The 25,162-nt window shown below is 41.1% G+C and overlaps 1 protein-coding gene across 7 annotated transcripts in view; it reads right to left on the bottom strand.

Annotated features, from left to right (window-relative positions):
* RERE (arginine-glutamic acid dipeptide repeats) overlaps positions 1-25,162 on the bottom strand; it is a 232,565-nt gene that overhangs the window by 68,656 nt on the left and 138,747 nt on the right. For all 7 annotated transcript variants that reach the window (XM_054085460.1, XM_054085461.1, XM_054085457.1 and 4 more), the window contains 4 exons: positions 21,982-22,030; positions 18,296-18,420; positions 17,349-17,448; positions 4,775-4,873 (listed from right to left, as the gene is read on the bottom strand). In XM_054085460.1, coding sequence (XP_053941435.1) covers positions 4,775-4,873; positions 17,349-17,448; positions 18,296-18,420; positions 21,982-22,030 — 373 coding nt within the window. The remainder of the gene's footprint in view (positions 1-4,774; positions 4,874-17,348; positions 17,449-18,295; positions 18,421-21,981; positions 22,031-25,162) is intronic.

Here is a 25,162-nt window from a genome sequence, read left to right as displayed (position 1 = left end):
TCTGTTTAATTTGATCTTAACCTCTGTAACTACATCATCAGTAACAAAAATAACTTCCATCCTTTATTTTAATCAGTTCTGATCACTGCAAAGCAGCTCTTGGTCAAAGGCAACAAAGTTGTTTTAATTAACAAGAAAGGATTCATTTTGGGCAACAGTGAGTCCACAGAGAAAGTTTAAAGCTTTATAAACAAACACATTTTCAATAAATTGAGTTATTCACAGAGGATTATATCACAAATAGTACAGAGCCCTGTGCTGGACGCAGCGTTGCTATTATGCGCATCACAAAATCAACTGCATTAACCAAAGAGGGAAGTGGACTCAAAGTACTTGTGCACATGATGAACCACCCAACTTCCAGGGCATTTTTGACTTAGGGAAGTGTAAAGTTTTAAGGATCAGTTTTGTACTAAGCCAGTTCTTTCCCTGAATCAGTATGACTGCACTTCAACTCCAGTTGCTTCTGACGCTGCCAGAAGCTGCTCTCCGTCTGGCCACATTGCCTTACACCCTCCCTGCAACAGAACAGTTCTGATGCTCATCTTAAACTGGCAGAAAATTAACTCAAGAATAGCCAGGAGTGAGACTCTCTCGGGGTCCAGGGCATGGCACAGGTAAAGTATGATTATACGATTAAAAAAGCAGGAATGGAAAAATTGAAACACTAAAAGCCATGATCTCCATTCTTTCAGTTGGTCACCAGCCACCAAATCCGAGAAGGGCAACTCATCAAGGCTTTGTAGCTAGGGTGGAACTTGCTTATTTGTATAAGGTGTGAAAACGACGTAAGTAAACGTTTGCTGGGCCATTAGAAAAGATTTATTCAAAGTCCAGCACAGAGAAGAACACTATTTGGACCTGGGTGTTCCACTGCCCTTAGAAGTGTCTCTCGTGGTATATCAACCAGCCACGTCACTTAAGGCTTCCTCCTCGTCCTCACTTATCATCATGAAACAAAGGGGGGACACTTAATAGGGTTCTCACCTATACTTAATTGTTTTGGCCAGACTTTGTGTTTGACACATCAGTGGTTTCAGAAAAACGCTTTGTTGTGGAGTTCCTATGCAGCTCAAGCACCCTGTGAATCATGCCGAGTTTTCCTTGTTTTCACAGAGCCAACAGTAAGGAAAATTCCCTTACAAGTCTCAGACATGCTCAGAAGCGCAGTAGAGCTGCTTTAATCTGGCCTTTTCTGCAAACTGCCAGGGACAAACATGCTCTGAAGTTGTGCAGGTGGAGCTTAGCAGTCTATAAATAAGAGCACAGTTTGATCTTTGGCTGGGCTGAGGCTGGAGGGCTGCCAAGTGTTTCTGGAAACTTGGATGGAACAGAACAAGAACAAATACGATAAAATGAGCTGAGACTGACAATGATTTATAGAGTCAATGATGATTATTCTGTACTCACAGAGTTTGCACGTTCAGAGCAATGTTTCACTTCTCAATAAACTCGGCTTTTTCCTATTCATAAGCCTCTGTTCTCTGTCATTGAACGTGGAGTGCTCGACAAAAAACCCTGAGCTGCAGCAGCTACATCTGAGTGCAGCTGATGGAAAAAAACAAGCAGTGAAAAAAATCTACACGGAAAAAAGAAGTGTTGGCACTGCACAATTTAACCATCAATGCAGGAAAGAACGTACGCAGAGAAAACAGAGTTAAAATAATACAAATAGAAACTTAACACAGGGCAGAGCACTTGAGTATTTGTTCCAGCACTCAGTTCCCACAACAAAATTCCCTTGTATGACGAGATAGAGGTAAAACAGGAAACTGCGTTCTGGGCTTTTTACTCATCCTCGTCTCCACTTTGCTACTGGTGTTGGCACATGATCCTCTTTCGCTCTGTGACTTCAGGTGATCTCCTCGTCACAAAGGTTCTTTCAGAATAAGCCTGCCATGACACAGGTTTAGAGGGGCTGCCATACCCCCCATTGAGCTCGTGCAAAAAGGTTTACCCAGGAAGAGAGCAAGCACACACAATGCATCAGAATAACTCCCTGACAGACTTCCAGAGAGAGTCAAGCTTTAAAAAAAGTCTCCCAGCCATTGTCTGAATAATTAAAAATGCAAAGAAACTGCAGAAGCTTCACCTATTACTAATCATAGAACCGTTTGGTTGGAAAAGATCTTTGAGATCATCGAGTCCAATCACACCTGTTCACTATTAAATCAGATCCCTGAGCAGTTCATCTACCTGTCTTTTAAACCCCTTCAGGGATGGTGGTTCAACCATAGCCCTGGGCAGCTGTTCCAGTGCCCAAGAGCCCTTTCAGTCAGGAAATTTTTCTTAATATCCCATCTATACCTCCCCTGGAGCAACTTGAGGCCATTTCCTATCATCCCATTACTTGTTACTTGGAAGAAGAGACCAACACTCTCCTTGCTACAACCTCAGGTAGTTATAGACAGTGATATGGTCTCCCCTCAGCCCCCTTTTCTCCAGACTAAAGAACGTGGTTCCCTCAGCCACCTCTTCTAAGACTTGTTCTCCAGTTCCTTTACCAGCTTTGTTCCCCTTCTCTGGACGTGCTCCAGAACCTCAATGTCCTTGGAGTGAGGGGCCCAAAACTGAGAACAGCGTCTGAGGTGCAGCCTCACCAATGCCAAGTATAGGGGCACAATCACTTCTCCAGTCCTGCTGGCCGCACTGTTTCATTCTCTTTTACGGCACCAATGCCAGCTTTATCAATGGCTTGATGAGACAACAGGATTTTTAGTTTTATTTACCTCTTTAAATACTTTACCACTTGCACCAGCTTAAAAAAATCATTCATTCAAGGAAAACAAACAAATCAAACTCTTTTCTCCTGTCACTTTTACCCTACCAGATTTTTTCACTTCTGTTCCCAGTAAGCCTACCTGACCAGTTGAATGGCTACCTCTGTTTATTCCAACACCATACATAAGAGAAGCAGCTTTTCCAACAGTGCAAGGTAAAAGCCATAAGCGAGTTTGAAATTCTTCAGTAATAAACATTTTACCACAACTAACTTCCAATCATCTGATTTTCTACTCTAATGCCCGATGCAGCCTAATTATTGAGCTTGAAAATAAAACATTTTCCATTTCGCAAACCCAGATATGTCTCGTCAGGTGGCTGCAGTGGCACAGACTTCTTACACGTTATATTTCACATACATCTCTTCTGCGAAGCACAATTAACAGCACCGTTAAAATGCAAAATATTTTTAGGATGCAATCCAAGAGAACTTGTTCAGCATTTTGCCCGAGTACTGAAAATGCACGAGAGTTACTTTTTCTTTTTAAACAGTTGGGCACTCACGTGCGAGCTTCACTGCACAGTCTGACAAACAAAGGGTTGTAATGGAGCACCGTTTGGATTCCAAACGCTGCCAGAAAATGCATCTTGTGTTGAATGGGTATTTAAGAATGTTTGTTTACAAGTTGTCAGCAAATTAAGAATCTATAATTTGCTCCCAACTTCTCATCATTCATTGTGGCTTACAACACTACAGAAAACTGTTTATTAAGAACAGTTGCATTATATCATACATACAAAAATTAAGGCAGCAGAAACCTCACAATTGCAGCAATTAAGGTGCAGAATGAACCACAAGCAGCAGCTTTGCTTCACTAATTCTCATGCAGATATCATCTCCCCCAAATTCTGGAAAAATACCCAGAAATAAACATAAAAGTGGTCCATGTGCATGCGCAGCCCTTTCCCATCAGCACAACCTCACTGTCAACTCCAGCTTTTATGAAGTCTTTCTTTGGTCAAAATCACATTTTTTTCCATCCAGGCTGAGGAGCATTATCTTCCAGTAAGCAAATAACAACAGTAAAATCTCGATCCAAAGTCATACACACCAATAATCAACTTCTGTCTGAAGAGAAGAATGACATTCCCATGTTCCTTCCCTACCTGCATCACAAGCCCACACCATTAACACAGCACACACTGGAAGGACTGAAGGAGTCGTGTGGAAGAGTCCACACAGTGACTATGAAGCTGTCCAAGTTGATGAGACTTGCAGTGTACCAGGATTCATTTCATGAGCCCAAATCCCTCAGTGGTTCCAGGCCCATAACTGCGGACACAATACCACACTGCACACCCAATCCATCATGTCCATACATCATTTTGGGTACTACATATAACACGGATTCACTGCTTTCAGGACAGTTTTGGAGCCTGACAATTTCTATGTACTTTACAGTAAATGCGGATGGCACGGCTAAATCCCAGCTTTCAGATAATCTTGTTTTGGTCTGCTCTTTGTCAAAGATTCATCCATCAAGAGCTATGTCAGTAAACACTTTCCAACATTCCATGTGAGGGGAAGAAAGGATTTAATCTCAACCTTTGCTTAGGAGAAGCACTAATATCCAACCTCCTGTTAGCGAAGCTGAGCTGACATTGTCAGCTTCCTGCAGTACCAGCAGGAAGAATACTTTGCATGCCTTGTACATCTTGTTCTATTGCAATTAAGGAATGTAGCCAGCCTTCCCGGAGGTGAAAATGAAGTGAACTTTAAGAGTCCAGAAGTTCTGCAGCTGTTCATTTACCCTCTCAAAACCAACCACTTGACCCACTACTCTCTCATTCTGCTATTAGAATGGCATTTTCCCCAGCCTAATAAAGCCCCGTATATTAAACTAGGGCACAATTGTGTAAAAACCTGTCCTGTGCAACAGATTTTCCCCTCTTCTTTCACATAAAGATAACCTCTTTATAAAACAAAAAGAAAGAGAAAAGCAAGGGAAACAACATGAAATACAAAGCGCAAGGGAATAATTAATTTCCCTACCACTTCATCTTCAGTCCAACACTTCTCAATCAGTTTTGGCACCGGTTTCTTCACCAATCGCTGCAGGGCTTTTCCAGCATCATAGTTACTTTCATGTAGCTAAAAAATAAAGAAGACAAACAGATCATTCAACGAAATTAGCAGTGATCTGATATTGGAGCAAAACCACTAAAGCGGCCACACGAGATTTACTATGCCTAATTATTTTTACTATTGATATACGAAGTGAAATTTAAATAACCTGAAGGGTAATGAGGTTTTCAGTAGAAGAAAAAGCATTGAAACAAGTATGTTTTCCCCTTCCTTCCTAAACTTGTCCTAGATAATGTTTGAGGCCATAAAGCACTGAAGAAAGCCCTGAAAATTCTTTTTCACGTTAGAAATTCAAATTTGAAGAAGCTCCAACAAAATATTTTTTAAAGGAGTCGTACTTTATACAGCACATTTTGTGCAGATTAGTAAACCCAACTGGAAAAACCAACATACAAAAGGGATTGCAAGCCATGGGATATCAAGCTTACTCACCCATTCTCTCTGATTTTATTGCAGTGCAAAGATCACCACGTTGTTGGAAAACGAGTATAGAAAAGAAACAAAACCTCTACAGAGAGCTACAGGAGTGCATAAAAACAGGGATGTCTAAGTCCACATTCTGTTTCAGCTGGTCACAGACTACATTGTACCTTATTTTCAACCATAAATTTGGTATCTGCATGATCAAAAGCTGCCTGAAGTAGACAGTAGACTTTTAAATCAGGGTGAGGTAGAAAAGCAACTACATTAAAAACCCATGCAACAATGAACCCATGAGAATCTCCTTGATAGAAAACACACTGCGCACTGCAGATTTACAGCCTGTCATGTCTTCCAAGTACAGTGGGATTTTAAGAACTGAAGAACTAGGCCAGAGCTCTGCTCTATGTCTTCTGAAAATGATCTAAAAGAAACATTGCTTGGATGACGAAAAACAAATTATCCTCCTACACAAAAGGGCTACAATTTGCATGGAAACTGCCTCACACAGCCAACAGGCAGTTTTTCTAACCCAGGTGCTAAGCACACCAAAGCTTAAAAGCTATCTGTTAACAGTGGAGAATTTTACAGACCCTCAGAAGTTTCTTTACAATAGAGACAACCAAAATATGATTCTGTATTTTGATTATCTCCTACTTTTCCTTCCTACCCAAAATTTATCCTGAGCCACCTGCATCCCACTCTCTAGAAACATTCGAGCTGCTAAACCTGTGCTTAAACACTCTCAGAAAACACTTCGACAAGTACCAGAACTCTTGAATTTTCCCCAGGACCGATGAACTGAACAAGGATCAGAATACAATTACTGAACAGTGACAAGCTATTAACGACTTTGACGCTAATAATATAAAGGTTTAACAAAACCTGATTACAAGAGGGAAAGTCTCATTTTTCTTACATCAAATGGGGGAAATTTCAGAACAGAATTCTGCTTCGAATAAAAATAGCAAGATTATTTTCTTAGCGCTGCTTACTTTAGCTTTGCATCTCTCAACCAATCCATATACACCAATTATGTAAGTTCGACAATGGCCAGACCCTTCCACCCTGGGGCCATCTCTGAACAGAATTGTTTTTTCCTTATATTGCATCTTTTATCTCATCTTAACTCAGCGTGGAAGCTCTTTGGCGCCTGACAATGCTCTGCATTCACACTGCATCCAATAGAATGATTCAGAGAGACTTTTAAGAGCTCTAAATTACTCACATTTACTTCTGTTATGTAGGTCTAAGTGATCTCTATTAAGAAATAAAGGCAGACATCCCAATCAAGACAGAAGGGAAGGGAAAAAAAAATCACTAGCCCTACAGAAATTTTTTTTAGCAAGACTATAATACAAATCCATTTCCATCAAAAAAAAGCCAGCATTGTGCAGCTGTCCCAGTAAATCATGTTGCTATGAAAGGTTTGTGCACTGACTTTTGAAAGCCACCACACAACTTACAGAAAGAAGAAGGTGAAATGGCAACTTCAATTGCTACGATGGCATCTACAGCGAAATACAGACATGCTTGCACTGGCCCAGGCTGCCCAGAGAAGTCATGGCTGCCCCATCCCTGAAGGTGTTGGAGCCCAGGTTAGACAGGGCTTGGAGCATCCTGATCCAGTGGGAGGTGTCTCTGCCCATGGCAGGAACTGAATGGGCTTCAAGGTCCCTTCCAATCCTAATCACGCTATGATTCCATGATTTTAAGTCATAATGCACGCCTTCTACTGACAGAGATGAATGTGTTCCTAGCTGTGTTAAAGGAGAAATGAGTACAATATGGGTTGCACTTCACACCAATTGGCTCAAATCTTCTATCACCAGCAGGAACAGAGCTTGAACTGATGGTATTCTTCCGCGTCCACCATGTTACTGGGGCATTCAAAACTTATTTATACTTGGGGGACTTTAAAGAAAGTAAAGTACTTCTAAAAATAAAAGGTCACTGCTGGGCAAAGACCTCCAATCATTACCTGCAGTGTGTTTTGTTTTCAGAACAAATAGTAATGTTCCCTTAACTGGTGACCTGAACATCTTTTTTTTGTCCTCACCACTGGTTGAACCAATAATAGCATACAGAGTGTTACTGCAGCGAAACACGTGCTTGGCTAACAGAATGGGAACAAGCATGAAAATTAACCCAGAGAGGTTTTCTATTCATTTCCAGCTTTCCATATAGCACCTATGGGGAAGTTACAGATACTCTGAGCAATAATTTCCTCCCCATGCGCCTCCCTCAGCTACGTGATCTCTGTGAGCTGCTGCTATGAGATGCATTAACGCATCAGAGCCATCAATAGTCCCCCACGCTGCTTCAAGTCAGGCAGAGACATGACCAGAGATCACCTAGTAGAAACCATCACTTTCAAACCTCTCTCCCCAGGTGAAATCTCCTAACATACAACAGGCTAATGGCTGGTAAATCTGCGTCCACTGACTCCCAGCTCCCGTGACTACACCTCCATGCAAGCAAAACAGCAATCTCAGTCCATCTTACGTAAGCCACGAGGCAACTGATAAGGGTAGAAAGTTCGCCTTGCAGCGTGACTGCTCAATGCAACACTCAAACACCACCATTGACTTGAAACTTCTTTTTAACCTGTTTTTTTTAATACTCTCATGGTATGCAATAGCTACTTACAGCCATGAAAATAAGATGTTGTCTTTTCTACTGGGTACAAATTCATTTGCTCCTTGTTTGCACTCCAGCACTGGGAAGGGATCCATCTTGAAGAAAAAAGCACTGTTTGTTTTGCCATCTCACCTTGCAAATGCTTTTCACTGTGCATGCCCCTACCTTGAAGATTTTTCACTTAGGAAATCTGGCTGTGTTGAAGAGAATGGTGCTTCTGGTTTTTTTCCCCTCTTTGCTCCCTCTCAAAACATGCAGTGATGCCAAAGCTTCTTTATAACTTGGAGGCACCTTTATTTTGCCTCAAGGACAACACGTGTTTTTCCCTGGCAGCCCTACTGCCCAAGCAGTTCAAGCTGCAAACATCAGCCCAGAAAGAACAGAGTGGTCTAATGGGTAACCACTCTGGTTACTGACAAATTGAAGAGTTTCCAGGCCATCAGAACTGGTCTAGATCAATACAAGCACTTTCGACCAAGTAATTACATTAATAACAATCACAAAACCCATAAGCACAGACACGAAAGAGGAAGAACCACATGAAGTAAAAGACAGATGTGAAAATAAGATAACTGACAGAGGTTTAGAGACTCCTGAAAAATGTTACTTTTAGCAAGCAGAGGAAAAAAAAAGCTTTTATAAGTGCCAGGAGTAGGATAATGCAGCAAAAAGGAAAAATATTTTTTTTAAGTGCCAGAATTAAATTGACTTGTTCCAATCCAGCTCATTCTCTGCTTATTACTTTTGGCCATTTAATATACACAAGCACTTTATTGGCAAGCAGCTCCAACACATAAATAATAGCTAATGATGACTGCCTATGGTTTCATTAACTTCTGGTTGAACTTCTCGAGGTATTGCTATAAGCACGAGATTACTATCCTGTCATCTACAGAATCACCATTTTTAGCATTAACTCTGCCATCTACATTTTGAACCTGAGTCATTATGCCTGTATAGAAATGCAACAAAAGGAATCGACACAAACGTACTTACTCTTTAAAACAGAAGGTACAGCTGCATCACTGGACAGGCCTTTAGATTTAAGAAAAATTCTGAATGTGCATGTGTCCAAGCCACTCATTTACATTACAATAGTCATTAAACAACACAAGATCACAGGCTTTATTACCATAAAGCCTGCACATTACCACAAGGTTTCACGTTTCCACTACGGCTCCTCGACAAAGCTGCCATTTTCTGGTGCCTGATGTTGCAAATAAATTCTCCTTTTGGCATGGCTCAGCTGTCAGGCACCTCTGTTCTGTAATGAGCCCATGAATTACATCTTGCAGCTCTGACATCTCTGGTCTTGCTCATCAAAATATTGTTCTTCAACTGTAATTTATAACTTAATTTAAATGTCCCTTTTACTGTGACCTTTTTAGATCAGAATGGCATTGCATCTGGCAGCTTCTCCTTCAGCAAGGCATCCTTTCGCAATTACAGTCATTATGATCCCTGTTGAAAAGCCCATCCGAGTTCAGCTGCATTCATGCTACAATATTAAATAACTGCAGTCCATTAAGAACACTGTTAAGAATCCAGAGCCTTTTTCTCTAAAGAAAAATTGCTACTGTGCAGTGAGAAAATAGCACTGAACCACTTTGAAATCTACCTAGAAAAGCCAGTAAAAGGGATTGTTCAGCCAGAACACACTTTTGTGGGGATACAGTCACATCCAGCATTTAGAGGAATTGAGGAGTCTTCCAGGTGCTGGATCTTCTACTGGTCATGGACAAATCCCATCACTTGTCAAGGCACAAGGCTTAACCTGCCAAACATGAGGTAAATACTACCAATATTGCAAGAGCATTTTAAGATTCAAATAATACAGATGAGTTCATTTTCTCACTGCTGCCATGCAAGAGGCTTCAGTGGAAGCACAGATGATGCTGAGTGCTGGGTGCTGCACCACCAATATTTACACAATACAACCCTAACTGGAGCACCAGTTATTTTAATCTAAACATGTTTAATAACACTTAATTGTTAAGGAGGGATTTGCTTCTCTCACTGAGGGGGGACAATGGTCAAGATACCCAGCAGCTCTGTCAAACTAGTGTGTTTAAGAAGGTAGGAAATAAAGAGAGAAGGAAAAAGACAACAAGGAAAATGAAAAGCAGAACAAGAATTGCTGTCGTGTAGCTTGAGTAGGTAGGGCTTTTGGCATAATTACTTAATCCAAGCACCCGACTTAATAAGAAATCTAATTCAGCCAATTTCTTTCAGTACTAGAGCTGACAAATTTCAATTGAGGCAGATTCCCTTTATAGCTACGGACATCTTGCCCTACTATCAAATGGAATAAACTCCATAGCAACTGTAACTTATTAGGTGAAACAGCAAAATCTGTTTTCAAATTTGCAGCATTTTAAAGCGCTAATCTTCCCAAATGGCAAGATTTTACTTTCACAAACCATGTCCAGTACCCAACAGAATACTAGCCCCAAATGCCCTTTATTTCCAGGAATTTCCTTCCCCCATCCTCTTTGAAATTCTACCTCATTCCCATCTGCTGCAGCACACCGAACAATCAGGATCACATAAAAAATATGCTGCCCTAAGAAAAGAGAATTACTTTGCTGAGCTCCCTCTGGTGCCCAAGGACAAGGGAACCTTGAACCATTCGAGAACTCTACTTCCCAATAAAAAGGCTCTGCCAAAGGCAGTGTTTTGCCACCGCGCTGTCGCAGCTAATAGGACAGTTTTGACTCCATCCTCGTTGGCAGGGCTTGGCCTGCTATGGAATTTGAAACTAAAAAGGTGACAGAAATCAGTAAGCTACTCCCCTACGAGGCCAGGCGGAGAGAGCTGGGGTTCAGCCTCGAGAAGAGAAGGCTCCAGGGAGACCTTAGAGCAGCTTCCAGTGCTGAAAGGAGCTCCAGGAAAGCTGGGGAGGGGTTCTTGATCAGAGAGGGCAGGGAGAAGACGAGGGGGAATGGTTTGAAGCTGAAAGAGGGAAGATTGAGATGGCATTTTACAAAGGAAATGTTTTTCTGTGAGGGTGGGGAGGCCCTGGCCCAGGTTAACCAGAGAAGCGGTGGCTGCCCCATCCCTGGAGGTGTTCAAGGCCAGATTGGATGGGGCTTGGAGCAACTGGATCCACTGGGAAGTGTCCCTGGCTGGAACTGGATGGGCTTTAAATTCCAACTCAAACCATTCCATGATTCTATGATTCAAAAGAAATTTTTTTTGTTCTATTTTTTTTAAATACCTAATATCATAAATACATAATTTGTGGTACTGACAGCTTGAAAATATAGAAATCAGTCCTCATTCAGCGGGGGTGGGGCAGCAACTTCCATCTCTTGCCCCTCAGTTCTTATCTATTTTAAGCTTCTAAATAACTGATATACAGTGATCTGAGATGCTAATGATGGTGATTAAAAAGCCAAACACTTGTGCCACATCTACTATTCACACTGGCACTACCAGGGCTCTCCCAACCCACTCAGACGACAGATTGGCAAAGGGAGCTGCCTGGGCCAACAGAAGAGGCAGGGCTAAAGTTCCACAGCATCTTGGGTGAAAACTTGCCAAAGTCAGGCAAAACTTGGAATAACATTTAAAAAAAACCCCAAACTTTCGAAAAAAGAATACTTTACATATTCCAAACCCATTTTTAGAATCAACCATGGCAGTCATTTTTGGCCCTTTCATCTGCCTGTTTCAATAGTTTCCCTAGAAAGGTTTCCTGACTCATCTCACAAATAAAGCACTGAAGTGTTTCCCCTAAGAGCAAGTATAAGGATGAATGAAAACTCAAAGTGGCAAAATTGTCTTAGGCACTAGAAGTGGCTTCATTTCCCAACGTGCCCAGGCAGACAGCGATGGCCCCTGAAGTGCTGTGCTACCTCATCTGAACCATGAGAGTAGCTGTTAATTAAGATTCATCCAAAAGGAAAACTAGTAATAATAAGAAATGCTAACATATATTTAAATAATTTTTTATGCTTTCAACCTTGTCTGTAGTTAATGAACAAGAAAATCTGGTCTAAGGGCAAGTTAAAACCGGGAGTAATTTGTCTGGGTTACATCTTACTTAGAAGTGAATTTCCTTAAACTAATATTACCCTGTCGTGTCTGTCACTCATAATGACACGTCGCCATGTAATAGTGTGGCATGAGAAGTCAGGACAAAGCTATTAGTAAAGAAAGACACATACAATATTAGCATACAATTGTTTTGTCTTTCTTCCATGTAGCAGTGCGCAAGCGTAAGTGGGGGATTTTCTTATTGTATAAGGAAAGAGTTGCTGGCTCCAATTGCCCCAGCAAAAATAACGTGTACTAAAATGATGAAAAATTGCAATTCCCTCTTATCCACCCAGTTTACACACTGTTAGCTCCAGCTTCTGTCCTAGGGACTGTCGTTCTACATACCTGATGCGCACTCTTACTCTGCAATCAGAGTAACGGGTAAGGCAGAACTCCGAGAATGAATTATTATCCTGGAATGTTTTTAAAACTGGGAACAAAGAAGTAATTTTACACCTTCTTTACCTGGGTTATCTGAAAAAAGAGCTGCAGAAACTCTGACAGCAAGCATAGAGCAAAAGCAGCAAAGGATACAAGTGATGAGTTTCTGGCTTTGTGTTAGTACGGAGCACAAGAGGATCTTAAAGCAGATCTGATCCTAAATCAGAGCTCTAGAGGTCACAGAAAGCTACATTATCCGTATCACTTAGGAAGACATTGTGTTGGGTGCAATACTGATCCCTGGGGTAACCCACTTGTGACAGGTTGTCAGTTGGAAATGGAGCTACTGACCACCACCCTCGGGGTGCAACCTGTCCACCAGTCCCCCACCCATCACATGGACCACTTCTCTAGACCGTAACAAATGCCTTGTTCTGGAAGGAGGCTGTGGGAAACACATGTATGACTAATATTTTAAGGTTTAATGCATCAAACAGCCTCCTCCCATGAATATTTAAACGAAGCACAAACCCCAGCTTGTTTCAGAGTCAGCCAAAATCAGCTACCTGTGCTATGGTAGCGTAACAGGACTGCCCCTCTCCAGCTAAAAATGGTGAATGACTTCCAGGAACTAAAATGTTCTCCTCCATAGCTCTCACTACAACAGCCACCACCCATCAGGAGGGCAACAAACTCCACATGAAAACGTCGTTTCCTTCCTAGAGGTTACAATGATAAATGTGGCATCGAATCTCAACAGCCAAACAAAGGAACAGGAGTACAAATTTACCTGGAACATTAAGTGAATAATGATTTCAATGAGCTGATAGATCTGTTGCATTGTGCCTTCCAGGATCTTTGTTGCTATCTGCTATAATTAATGATAAATCATTCTGGGGGCTACAGTATCTGTTATTACATAAATAAAACACTGGCAAAGGAGCTTGTCAAGCCTGATTTACATGAAGTGCTGCTCTCAAGTTTATTGGATTTCCATAATAAGAAATTATACCGTATCATTTTTTTCTACATTAATCTTCTGGGTTGAATATGATAATTTCTAAACAAAAATACAACACAGTGTGGGGAAAGGTTCTCATAATTATTTATCAGATAAATCTTAAGTTTTAAATAGTGAACAACAAGACAGAAAGGGCACCATTGTGTCAGGACGACTGATTACCTTTCTTAACTGTTGTAAGTTAGCCTAAAAAAGGAGGTGATAAGAAATAAGTCAAAGTTTCTTAAAATACCCCTCGTGACAGAACTCTGTCATAAGAAAACATTTTTCCAGCACAACTCCAAGTGAACAAGGGAAGTATTTTCACTGATTCCTAAAAATAGGAAAGCACAGAGTTAGTACACAGAGTAGATTTTTGAAGCATGAATAAATGAAACATCAGAGAAGCCCAGAGACCTTTCATCAGCCATTAAGGTCAAACCTTGCAGACTGCCTTTTCATGGAAGCACAACGGTCCATGTTCAGGCAGACTATTTAATAGGAACCTCATAGCGTCAATACAGGGTTGGAATGAACCTAGAGAGGAAGAGGGCTTGCCCCACAACACCTACAAAAGAAAGACTTCAGCAAAGCTGAGGTTAATGAATCACAGAATCATTGAATAGTTTGGGTTGGAAGGGATCTTAAAGCCCATCCAGTTCCAAACCCCCCTGCCATGGGCAGGGACACCTCCCATTAGACCCGGCTGCTCCAAGCCCCATCCATCGCGGCCTTGAACACCTCCAGGGATGAGGCAGCCACAACTTTCCTGGGCAACCTGGGCCAGGGCCTCACCACTCTCATACTGAAGAAATTCCTCCATATGTCTAGTCTAAATCTGCCCCTCTCCAGTTTGTACCCAATGCCCCCAGTCCTACCACCACAAGCCTTTGTCAGGTACTGAAAGGTCGCTATAAGGTCCCCTTCAGAGCCTTCTCTTCTCCAGCCTGAAGAACCCCAACTCTCTCAGCCTGTCCTCGTATGGGAGGGGCTCCAGCCCTCTGATAATCTTTGTAGCCTCCTCTGAACCTGTTCCAACAGCTCCATCTCCTCTTTATGTTGATGATTCCAGAACTGGACATTACTCCAGATGAGGTCTCACACAAGAGGAATAGAGGGGCAGAATCACCTCCTTGAGATGATTACACAAACACCACAGGGCAAGTCTTGCTGCTACACATTAAGATGTCATATTGGGAGAGAGAGGAAATCATGACAACAGCAACCAAAAATATTACATAGAAAGATGATGCTTAAGAGGATCAATTAAGAGTTTGCAGAATCTTTTATTTCAGAAGTCTGAAACCCTCCCCCACTCGGAAAATGAATCAGCAGTGATTTTCTAAAATAGATGTGAACTCAAACTGCAAAGGGAAGAGAATCAGAAGAACAAACCCAAAATATTTTGGGACTAATCTAAATTTCGGAAGCAAGAAGTCTACAAGTACAACTACAGGCTTCTTCAACTCCCAAGTGATTAAAGGGGGTACTTGAAGTAGATAGTGAAGCAGTGAAGTTAAACAAATTTTCTGGTTTAGTTTTTTTATACAGACAAGCGGAAAGAAATTCCAATTCCAAAAAGCACTTTGATGATTACTGGCCTTAACAGAGATTTGAGTCCCTAAGAATTATATTAGGGAACAACTTACAAAACTCTAGTGTGGTAAGCCCCCAGGATCAAATGGCATCTATCCCAAGAGAAAGGAAGGAAATAAAATGTAAAAGGGGTAAGAAACCGCAGTGGATGTGCCTTACAGACTTAACTGCAATTTTTACCAAACAGCATACAAATCTTAAAGACACTGGTCATCAGGAGAGGAACAAAGGACCAAGATTTATACATTCACCTCAGTTGTGGAGTGCTTGTGAAGCACTGAGAATAATCCTTGACTTTGCAGATATAAAAGCGAGAACAAAGAAGTGTTTACACGTGTGAGCGTATAGACTGTATTTAAACTATTCTGCAGATTAAGAAAGTCCCATTTCTGTTCATTTAGTAAGCATCACACAGGCACATTTTAGGTCTTAATCCCAATTTTCTCCTGGCTGTTTCAAGAAATGACAAACTGAAGTACTCTGAAACACAAGTAATCGAATAGAAGCAGGAATAAAGCAAAAAAGCAACATGCATGGTTTTGGTAAGCTAAGGTAACATAAGTAACATTGTGCACCTTAAGAATACAGGAATGTTAACCTCAGTGTAGATCTCAAGTCATACACACCTTATCAGGGACATCAACAGTGACCAACCAGTTCTACAAGTTACACAGCCTGAGCTTCACATAATGAGATGCTTCACTGGAAGTAAAGAATCAGTTAAGCATACCTAATGTGATTAATTTGAGAAAGTCAGTCCCACTAACTTTAATAAAACAACCAAATAACAGCATGCTCAGGATCCTTCCTCTAAACAAACCAATAATCTGCACTCCAGTGCAGTGATTATCGCTCAGTTGCTGATGTGCATCATAACCAGCCACAAGCTTTACAGAATTTTATAAATAAATGGTTTAAAACTATGCATCTGTAAATAATTAAAAGCACAGCAAGCAGAGGCAGACATAATCTTGTGGTCATTAGGTGGTATTTAACATTAGTCTGCAGGAGTACAACATAGTAAAGTGTTTTTCTGTTGGTATCACTACTTATTTTACTCTTACTGAATGAAAACAAATTACTGGAGGCTCAAGCACAGCGAACAAAGTAATATACGAGTCACTGTAGATAGCTACAGCCCTGGATGCCGAGGCAGAATGTGCTTCAAACTACTTTTAGGAAAGGATAGCTTTAAAACTTAAATCTGAAGCTACACAGAGCATCCTCCTTGGGCATGCTCAAACCAAGTCACTCCCAGCTTCCAGCCCTACCAGCTGTCCATGGGGGCTGCACACTTCTGTTGAGATTGTCCCTAAAGCATTTCACTGATTTATAACCTCATTCAGAAAAGGGTACATTCTATCCCTTTTACAGCTTCCACAAGTGCCTATAATCATCCAATAACCAATAATCATCAATGTGACAGGATAGAATGCAACTGTTCATATCGCCAAGATATGTTTCATGGATAAAAGGTGATATAAAAAGAGAAAGAAAATTGTGTGTTGGTCGAGCCAGCAGATTTGTCTATCTGTTTCTTCAGAGTAACATGTGACCAGTTAGACATAATTTACTTTTATTATTTCAGGAAGAAAACAAAAATGACAAAGGTCAGCGTATAGTCACTGCCACACCAATTCTCCAAAAGCTGCAGATGGGGCTCTGGAAAACAAGCAACTATCGATTCCGCTATGTTACCAACAAAGAGGGAATGACAGACAAGTTTCTTCAGCTTGATCTTAAAAAAAACATTTCACAGAGTCATGATTTACTGATGTTAGTGCCTCCCCCCAAACAGTTAAATAGTTGTGGCTGCACTAAAGCTCTGTGAGCATCTCAATGTACACTCACGTCCATATCACTACTCAGTAACGCTTTATTTACACGTTATGTTTATGCAAGAGATAACTGGACATACAGGCATCCATATATAAATTATAGAGAAAACTGGATCATGAGGGGTATGAATTCCAGGCATCACCACATACATGACACATATCTGATAGCATTATGAATTCTCCTTCTAGGAAATAACTATTGCTTACCCACAGGTCGAAGCTAGCTGGACTGAATGAAAGGACCCATGGCTGGGTCCGCTCTCAGCTGAATGAGTAACAACTTCAGCTGGCATACATGACCCGAGTAACTCCCCACATGGAACATTCCCTGGCTGTCACCAGCACCAAAAAGCACCAACCAATAGTTCACCACTGTAGTTCTGTAGGCTACACTTTTAACAACTAGTTGGTATTTGAAAAGAAGTTACGATATCCCAGGCTACTACTCATACTGTGATCCTCAATGCTATTTTAGCTGCTAAGTATTTTACACACTATACGATTTAAGGAGTCCAGAAACAAAATGGAAAGACTGTTCCTCCATACAGTATTTTTATATACTTACCGTATTGAGTGCATTAAGTGTAGTGTCGTCACGGGAGGCTGCAACACAACCGTCTTCTGTGGATCCTCCATCACACATGCCTGCAAAAGCTGCCATGCTCCTTTATAATTTGAGGGGAAAAAAGTTTAAATTCTTCAACTACTGTTTGATGCACACATCATGCAAACAGAAATAGTATATTTATAACTTAAATCAAACTTCAGGGCCTTGCGAAACCAGGAGAACAAGGCACCACACACACTGTTAGTTGTTATGTAAACCGAGGCACCTCAGCATATCAAGTAATTAATTCAAAATTAAAATCCAACTGAAGTGGGTTTCACCAATTAAAAGCCTGCACTGCAGTAGTACCACAGCCTGTGATCAGGATTATGGAAGATAAAACCTCCACACACAAGGACAGTCTCACCAGAGACAGCAAACTTGATGTTTTCATCTTCGCTTCATTACGTTAGAAAATGGAGTTAAATTGAAGACTCCCCACATCTCTGAATTCTTGCAAACTTTAGGTAATTTACTCATACTCTGATTTATTATCAGGCCCATCAATGCAACAAATCAATCTACCAGGCATACGAGAGACTGAAAGGCAAACTAGAGCTCATGCAAAAAAACACATGGTCTCTGAAGGAACTCTGAGCTATCCCAGCTATTCCACTCAGAGCAGTCACATCCCTTGGTACACAGTACACATCCAACACTATCACATACTGCTGGCTTTGCACTGTAAATCCAAAAGCAACAGCTAATGGAAAGATTCTATGCTGGCCCAACATCAAACCAGAGCATTCTTGTCTCAAACTAAATATTTCACCTTATGCACCTGACATCCACACTACACCCAAACAGGACATTAAAGAGTGACCGTAGCCAACTGCACAGACATGGCAGACCATGCTTCCACTACAGCATTCCGAAGGTGTTGGTAGTATCTTGGCTGAAATTACCTTGCTGCCCTAAGGTACATAAGTAAGTCACAGTCGTTGACTCCTGGCATCCACACAAGTTCTTCATGCTGTGTCACTGTGTCACCGTCTGGGGAAGGAAACGGCTGTAGATCAGGAAGCTTAGCCTGAAAAAATGAAGAGGTCACTCAGACATTACAGTTATTAATAAGGTTAGGAGGATACACAAGTGCTATTGATAATAAAGTTTGCGAGTTCTCTGGAATATCACAATCACACAGATATGAGATGTTCAGACAACAGAGGGTGAAGCCATCTGATCAAAGTTTCACAAGTTTATGAGGAAACTGGGTCACCAAGCCCCAATCCATTTCTTTTATCCAGCATTTCTTCCTTTACAAGGGCAGTACATCTCCTGAAAATTCTGCAGAGCTGACATCACCTCTCGGCCCACCTTCAGTAGACAAACCAAGTGTGAGCATGTTTGCAGCTTGGAAGTAAACCATTTTGTCCTGGATATGTAGTCCTCCACTGGGTAGAAGTCAAACACTATTGGACAATTTACCCTCAGAGACAGCTCTTCATTTGTCTAAAAGATACTGTAACAACTCCTGCTTGTGGCCTAAAATATACTCATATAAAATACTAATATGAAAGACAGCAAGAACGTGGCTACCATATGTGTAACCACTTTAAATCAGTGAAAACATTCAACACTAAGTTTATAATTAAATCCTCAGTAAATAAGTAAAACTCTAAAGAGAAACAAAGAAATTTCCTGAAAGCAAGGCAGCTCAGGGAAATGAAGGCTGCCATTAAGTAAGTATTACACTGCATCCAGAGACCCAATTAGCATCTTTAGTCATCTACTGCTATGGGATGAGATAGCCGAGAGTCTCTTCTGAACAGCTTTTAAGCCCTGTAATTACCTCCTATACTTACAATGCTAAACACATTTGAGAGGCAACATGTATACGTAACTGGTAATTACAAGTCACAGGTTCAGATGTCTTTCATGTTCTGCTCTTTAATCTGTACTTTTATTTTACTCCTTCTCTGGGAAAATGGATGTGTTATTGAACTTCTCTTCTGAAAAAGTTTAAACAGGCATTATATCAGGATGAAATTTCCATGAGCTCTATGAATTCCAGCAACCAGGGTGTCTTCACAGATTACCATTTATCCTCACGTACCCCAGGAACACACTTCCTTAATAAAGTTACTCCTGAGAGCAAGTTCCCGTCTAACACCTCTGGTCATTAATTTGTCACCAAAAGTTTTCACAGGACAACATTTATTAGAGACCTGCTCTCCTCCCACGAACATGAATTTTGCAATTCTACAAACACTTCTCCTCACTTGTGCCTCTCTTGCTGTTATGAGACAAGCAATAGTTAGAGGTATCTGCACACTAAGGATCAAAATCCCCTCAACAGTCGTCTAGCACCTCTAACACACACAATTTAAGGAAAATGAAGGCAACAGATATTTTATCGGAAACCAGTACTGGGACCTCAGGGCTGGTTTTGGATTCTGCTACGCATCTTTTTCACAGAGGTGGGTGGAGGAAAATTTATCCCTTCCCCAAGTTAAGAAAGCCCAGGGTGTAGAGGAGACTGTTTTTACGCTTTCCATAAGATGATTCAGACTACAGAATGGAAAGTGGCAACTGTCCTCTTCAGTCTGACTTCCTACTATGGCCTACAATCAACCATTTATACATCTTAAGATTGTACCTTCTACTAATAAACAGGAGCAGAATACATCCTCTCAGTGATGACATTTGTCAAACTCAGCAAATGAGGGAAAGAACAATGGATGTTTAAAATGTTAAGCAAGCAAAAATTAAGAATGTTCTAAATCAGTGGACTTCCTTCACACTTTTTTTCCCATCTATAAATGCACTTGGTAATCATACCTTACGGCGCAGGTGACTAATGCCTGCCAAAATATTACATGACATTTTGAGATGAAAGTTGTTGTGAAGGTATCATTTCCAGGGCATTTATTATGACTGGTGAAAAATATACTGCAAGTTTATCTGCCGAGAACTTCTTTCCTATAAAGCCTTAAGAATATTACACAGGTTCCTTAAAAGTCTCCTTTCCCTAGTTATTAAACAAGATTTTAAAGAGCGTGTGAGCGAGCATTCATTATTTGGATGCAAAAATCCACCACTCAGACAGTACAAAGTCAATTCCACAGGAAAAGGAGAGCGCTGGGCTCCTAGTGACAGATTCAGCCTTGTAAACCAGAGTAAATTTGTAAGTTAATGCCCTTTAAGAACAGATTACTTTCAATACTTACAAAGGATTTCCCTCAACTCAGAACTAACAATCCAGGAACAAATGAACATCCAGAGTCTCAACCTCATTCTGCTTCCTGGTGTTTGAATACATTCAGCGTATTTTCTCCATTTCTATTTCAACAATCCAAATGATTTAAGGCACTGGTTTTAAGAACTTACAGCTCTCATAGTTTCTAACAGTCAAATAAACAATACAGCAGACGTCTCCCTACCTTTAAAACCGAAACTTATCCTCTCTACCACATCAGAAAGCTAAAAGAAAGCCTGCAGAAAAATCTCCCTGGGAAACACAAATAAGACACTGTAATTATAAAATGACTTCTGTAGACTATGGACGAAAGGGATACTTCAATAATCATCCAGAAATCCTGGCTAAAAAGAATTTAAACTGTTTTGTATGAAAATTATGCAGGTACAAAGGGTGAGGACCGCCTAACCCGCTCCTAACGGCAGGGGGAGGGTGTTGGTGATGTTGGCATATGGCAACATAGGATGAGGGTTATTTGGAAAGAAGTCTGGCCCTAACAGCTGCCAAAACTCCAACTAGAAATGCTAATATCATTTTTAAGATGACTGTTAAATACATAGTGCGTCCCCTGACTCTTGTGCTCAAGTGACACAGTTGCCCAAACTCATTTAACACAGTAAAGTAAGAGAGAATGTGCAGACTCCAAGCATAAACACAAGTCAATAAGGAAAGGCAAAGCCACAGACATGACACCAGACAGCGCCAAATATAAAAGGGAGAGCCAGTGTACAGTGGATTGTGCACTAGTGACAGCGACATTAACAGACACACTCACAAGTACTGTATCTTGCATTAAAAGAGGAATGCATACATAAATAAATATATTTCCAAGACACGAAAGGCGTTTTCCCAGGTTTAAAGTTCTCCCATCTGTCTAATTTTCTTATGTTGTTCTTGGAAAATAGCAGTCTTATTGTTTAATCACATCTAATAGAACTCCACTTTGTTTAAATACCTAGATTCACAAAAAAGGACTCTTACTACTGACTTGACAATTGTACTAAGCAAATTTAAAAGATCCACTTTGAATATAACTGGAAAACACCACTAAATTACATTTTTATAGTTTATTAAAAACAGCGCTTGGTGGAAGCCAGCTAAGAACGCCTTTCTCTTTAACTCCAGAATGTGCCCAATAATAGCTGGGACTTTTCTTTCATTCCCAGTAGTCACTCAGATTCCTTCAACGTCTTCTAGAACAAACCCAACAGCACTTTGGGTACTAAAAATCTCATAAACATACCAACATGTGACAGAGAAAAATCTCATTAACTTACAATGAATCTAGAAGCCACTCATTATATTTGAACGCACACAATTTAAGACAAGTGCTCTCTGAACAGATCAAGTAGCACATCCTCTGGATATGAAAATACAAACAAAATCCCTTACCTGATGGCTGGGTCCAACTCTGATTTCACCTTGCGTGCTATTTAGCCTCCTAATATAAAAAGAAAAAAAAATTAGTAATGAGAAAGAATTCTAATTAATGAAGTTTAGGATCATATTCTGTATTTTTTGGTCATTGCATTTCCAATGGAAATGGAAGAGAAGCAAAAAGAATACATTACTAAGAAAACAAAGAAGGATATACATATACACACACTCTCAGTGTATTACAGGTCACACTGCAAATGGCAAAAAACAACCAAGGTCTGGAACTTCCAGTCAAGAAGATGAAGTCAGGAAAAGGATCAGTGCGATCTGTCAATGCAGCAGCACGAAGGCACTGGGCAGCTGGTAACGGAACACCCATGTTTCTACTTTGTGAAGTTTGCGTTTTGAAAAGAGCACAAGCATCTTCTAATCAAGACCCTTTAGAAGCCTCTCCAGTGTTCCAAGCTCTGAACATTCTGTGATTTAGCCAGGCAACTCACAACCTGGCTACAGGGAGAATTGCCTTCCAATGGCACCTGACTGCTACCAGTCCCTTGTGCCTTCGAGTGCTTATTTCAACACCAAACCTACAATGACACGGACGTGTGCTAGGCACTGCGCTCCAGGTTAATATACGGAAAGTAACACATACCTCATGAACAGTTTTGTGGTCATGTTCATTTTGAAAGACAAAGTATCTTAAATAAAAATATTTGGGATACTAATCTTTGATGAACAGAGCCTTGAATGACCAGAACTGGCAAAACTAATTCCTCCTTTTGCAGAAAGAGTTCATGGAAAACTATACTTAGGATTTCACATGCAAAACTATCCAGCTCTTAAAACAAGAGTTTTAAGAAGTCAAAACTTTTGTTGAGACCCAGATCGCTAAAGTCTATAAAGGCACCTGCATCTGAACATTGGTGTTCTGGAGTCCTCAGCATAAGAAGGAGATGGAGCTGCTGGAATGGGTCCAGAGGAGGCTACAAAGATGATCAGAGGGCTGGAGCCCCTTCCATACGAGGACAGGCTGAGAGAGTTGGGTCTGTTCAGGCTGGAGAAGAGAAGGCTCCAGGGAAACCTTACAGCGACCTTCCAGTACCAAAAGGGGCTACAAGAAAGCTGGGGAGGGACTGTTCACAAAGGCCTGTAGTGATAGGACGAGGGGCAAAAGGTATAAACTGGAGAGGGGCAGATTTAGACTAGACACAAGGAGGAACTTCTTCACTGTGAGAGTGGTGAGCCACTGGAACAGGTTGCCCAGGGAAGTCATGGGTGCCCCATCACTGGAGGTGTTCAAGGCCAGGTCGGATGGGACTTGGGCAGCCTGGTCCAGTGGGATATCACTCTCATAACTTCTCTGGGCAACCTGGGCCAGGGCCTCCCCCACCTCATACTGAAGAATTTCTTCCTAAGAACTAATCCAAATCTCCATGTAACCCAATGCTGAAGGCTCCAGGTGGGGTCTCATGAAAGCAGAGTAGAGGGGCAGAATTGCCTCCCTTGCCCTACTGGTGACACTTTTTCTGATGCAGCCCAGGATACGGATGGGTTTCTGGGCTGCAAGCACACACTGTCACCCACAAAGTCAATCACACATATATGTCACATTTATTAAGTTCTGCTTCACCTCATGACCATTTTGAAATGTTATTCACTGTGGCACAAGTGGGCAAACTACAGCAGCAGATCTCCATGAACCTCATCCAAGAAAACACAATAGGAGAACCTGTCAGACAGGAATACACACAGGTTTTGTAACGCTCCGTCTCATGCAGCGATGCCTATGCTACGCTACCTGCCTGGTAAGCAGATCCACACTGAAATGTGTGCCAAAAGACTCCTGATAAGAATGAGAACATGTCAAAATGTTTTTCTCCAATGCATATTTTGGCAAGACATGATCTAACACTGTTCTCTTGTTTTCAGGTCATGCTAAGAAATGCCTGAACTAGAAAATCAATTTTATATTTACAACAAAATTATAAATTAAATACTTGGATACATTTTTTTTTCAGCTACCAAGTGTTAGAATTTTTCCCTGTAAGGAACAAAGGGGAAGCTGACAACAGAAAATGCTGATGCTCTTCCTTTATTCCCAAATTTACTTTAAAGCCACATGCATCTCTACTAGTCCGTGCAAGTCAAACACAAAACACGTCCATGCGTTTTCTGCCAGCCACAACACTTCAGGCCAGCCCAAGCCCGCACAAGCTGGGTTTGTACTTAAAAGGAAGATTAAGCTGTTTTCTGTTTAGATAGCACAAACAGCAATCAAAATATCCCCCAGCTCCCAAGTTCTCCAGTTGTATCACACCAAATACGATAAATAAAGCATTTAGGAATGGGGACTGATTATAGGATGCTGGAGTACCGTGTAATTGTCAAGCAAAAAGCAACGTTTTGGACAGGACTCATGCTCCTCACTCATCGTGTGAAGTTACCTGGGGAAACTCCAAGAAGCTACCTACCTAATCATGATGCCTCATGCGAAAATTAAGCATGGAGAGAAATTTGTGTGCCTTTTCATCTCTCACGTAGCATCCCTGATTATATTCATACGCCAAAGGTGCTCCCTTCCCTGCTCCTAAAGGTCAGGACTGCACTGAATTCAGACTCTATCACACCTTACCACATCCCACCTGGTTTCAGAAGTGCACGAAGCTGATGGCTCTGCAAGAGCACTCAGTGTGTTAAAAAATTTTTACTGATTCCGTGTCCCCAGGAATGGGTTTGCAAATGGAAAGAAAATTCTTGCTATGGAAACTAAAATGCCCTGTAGATTTTTAAGCTAAATTATATTGGCAGAGAGCAATTACAATAATGGACCGGCTCCCTGTGTTTGTTCTCTGAGAAAGAAGAAAGGGGACCCAATGCTGTATATGAAATCTGACACAAAAGAAACTGCTGTAACAAAGCAGTATCCATAGCAACAACAACTTAATATTTCAGTCCTCTTCAGCTGCAGTGGATTAAATATAATGACAAGATGTTCCCTTTGAAAAGTAACCTGTTGCCATGACAACGTTGTATTCTGCAAAGTAAACAGGGGCTGGTCAGAAAGGAGATGGAAGCCAGCAACTGCATATCAAAAAGGCAAGGAGCTTCTGTACAGAGCAGGGCAAAACAAGCCCACTCTAACCCGAGAGAGGCTTGTTCCAAACAGTTCCAGAGAAGAGAGAGAATGCTGAGTTCA

Source organism: Cuculus canorus, chromosome 21 (assembly GCF_017976375.1).
Source record: "Cuculus canorus isolate bCucCan1 chromosome 21, bCucCan1.pri, whole genome shotgun sequence".
NCBI lineage: Eukaryota > Metazoa > Chordata > Aves > Cuculiformes > Cuculidae > Cuculus > Cuculus canorus.
This window is presented reverse-complemented; position numbering and strand designations above follow the sequence as displayed.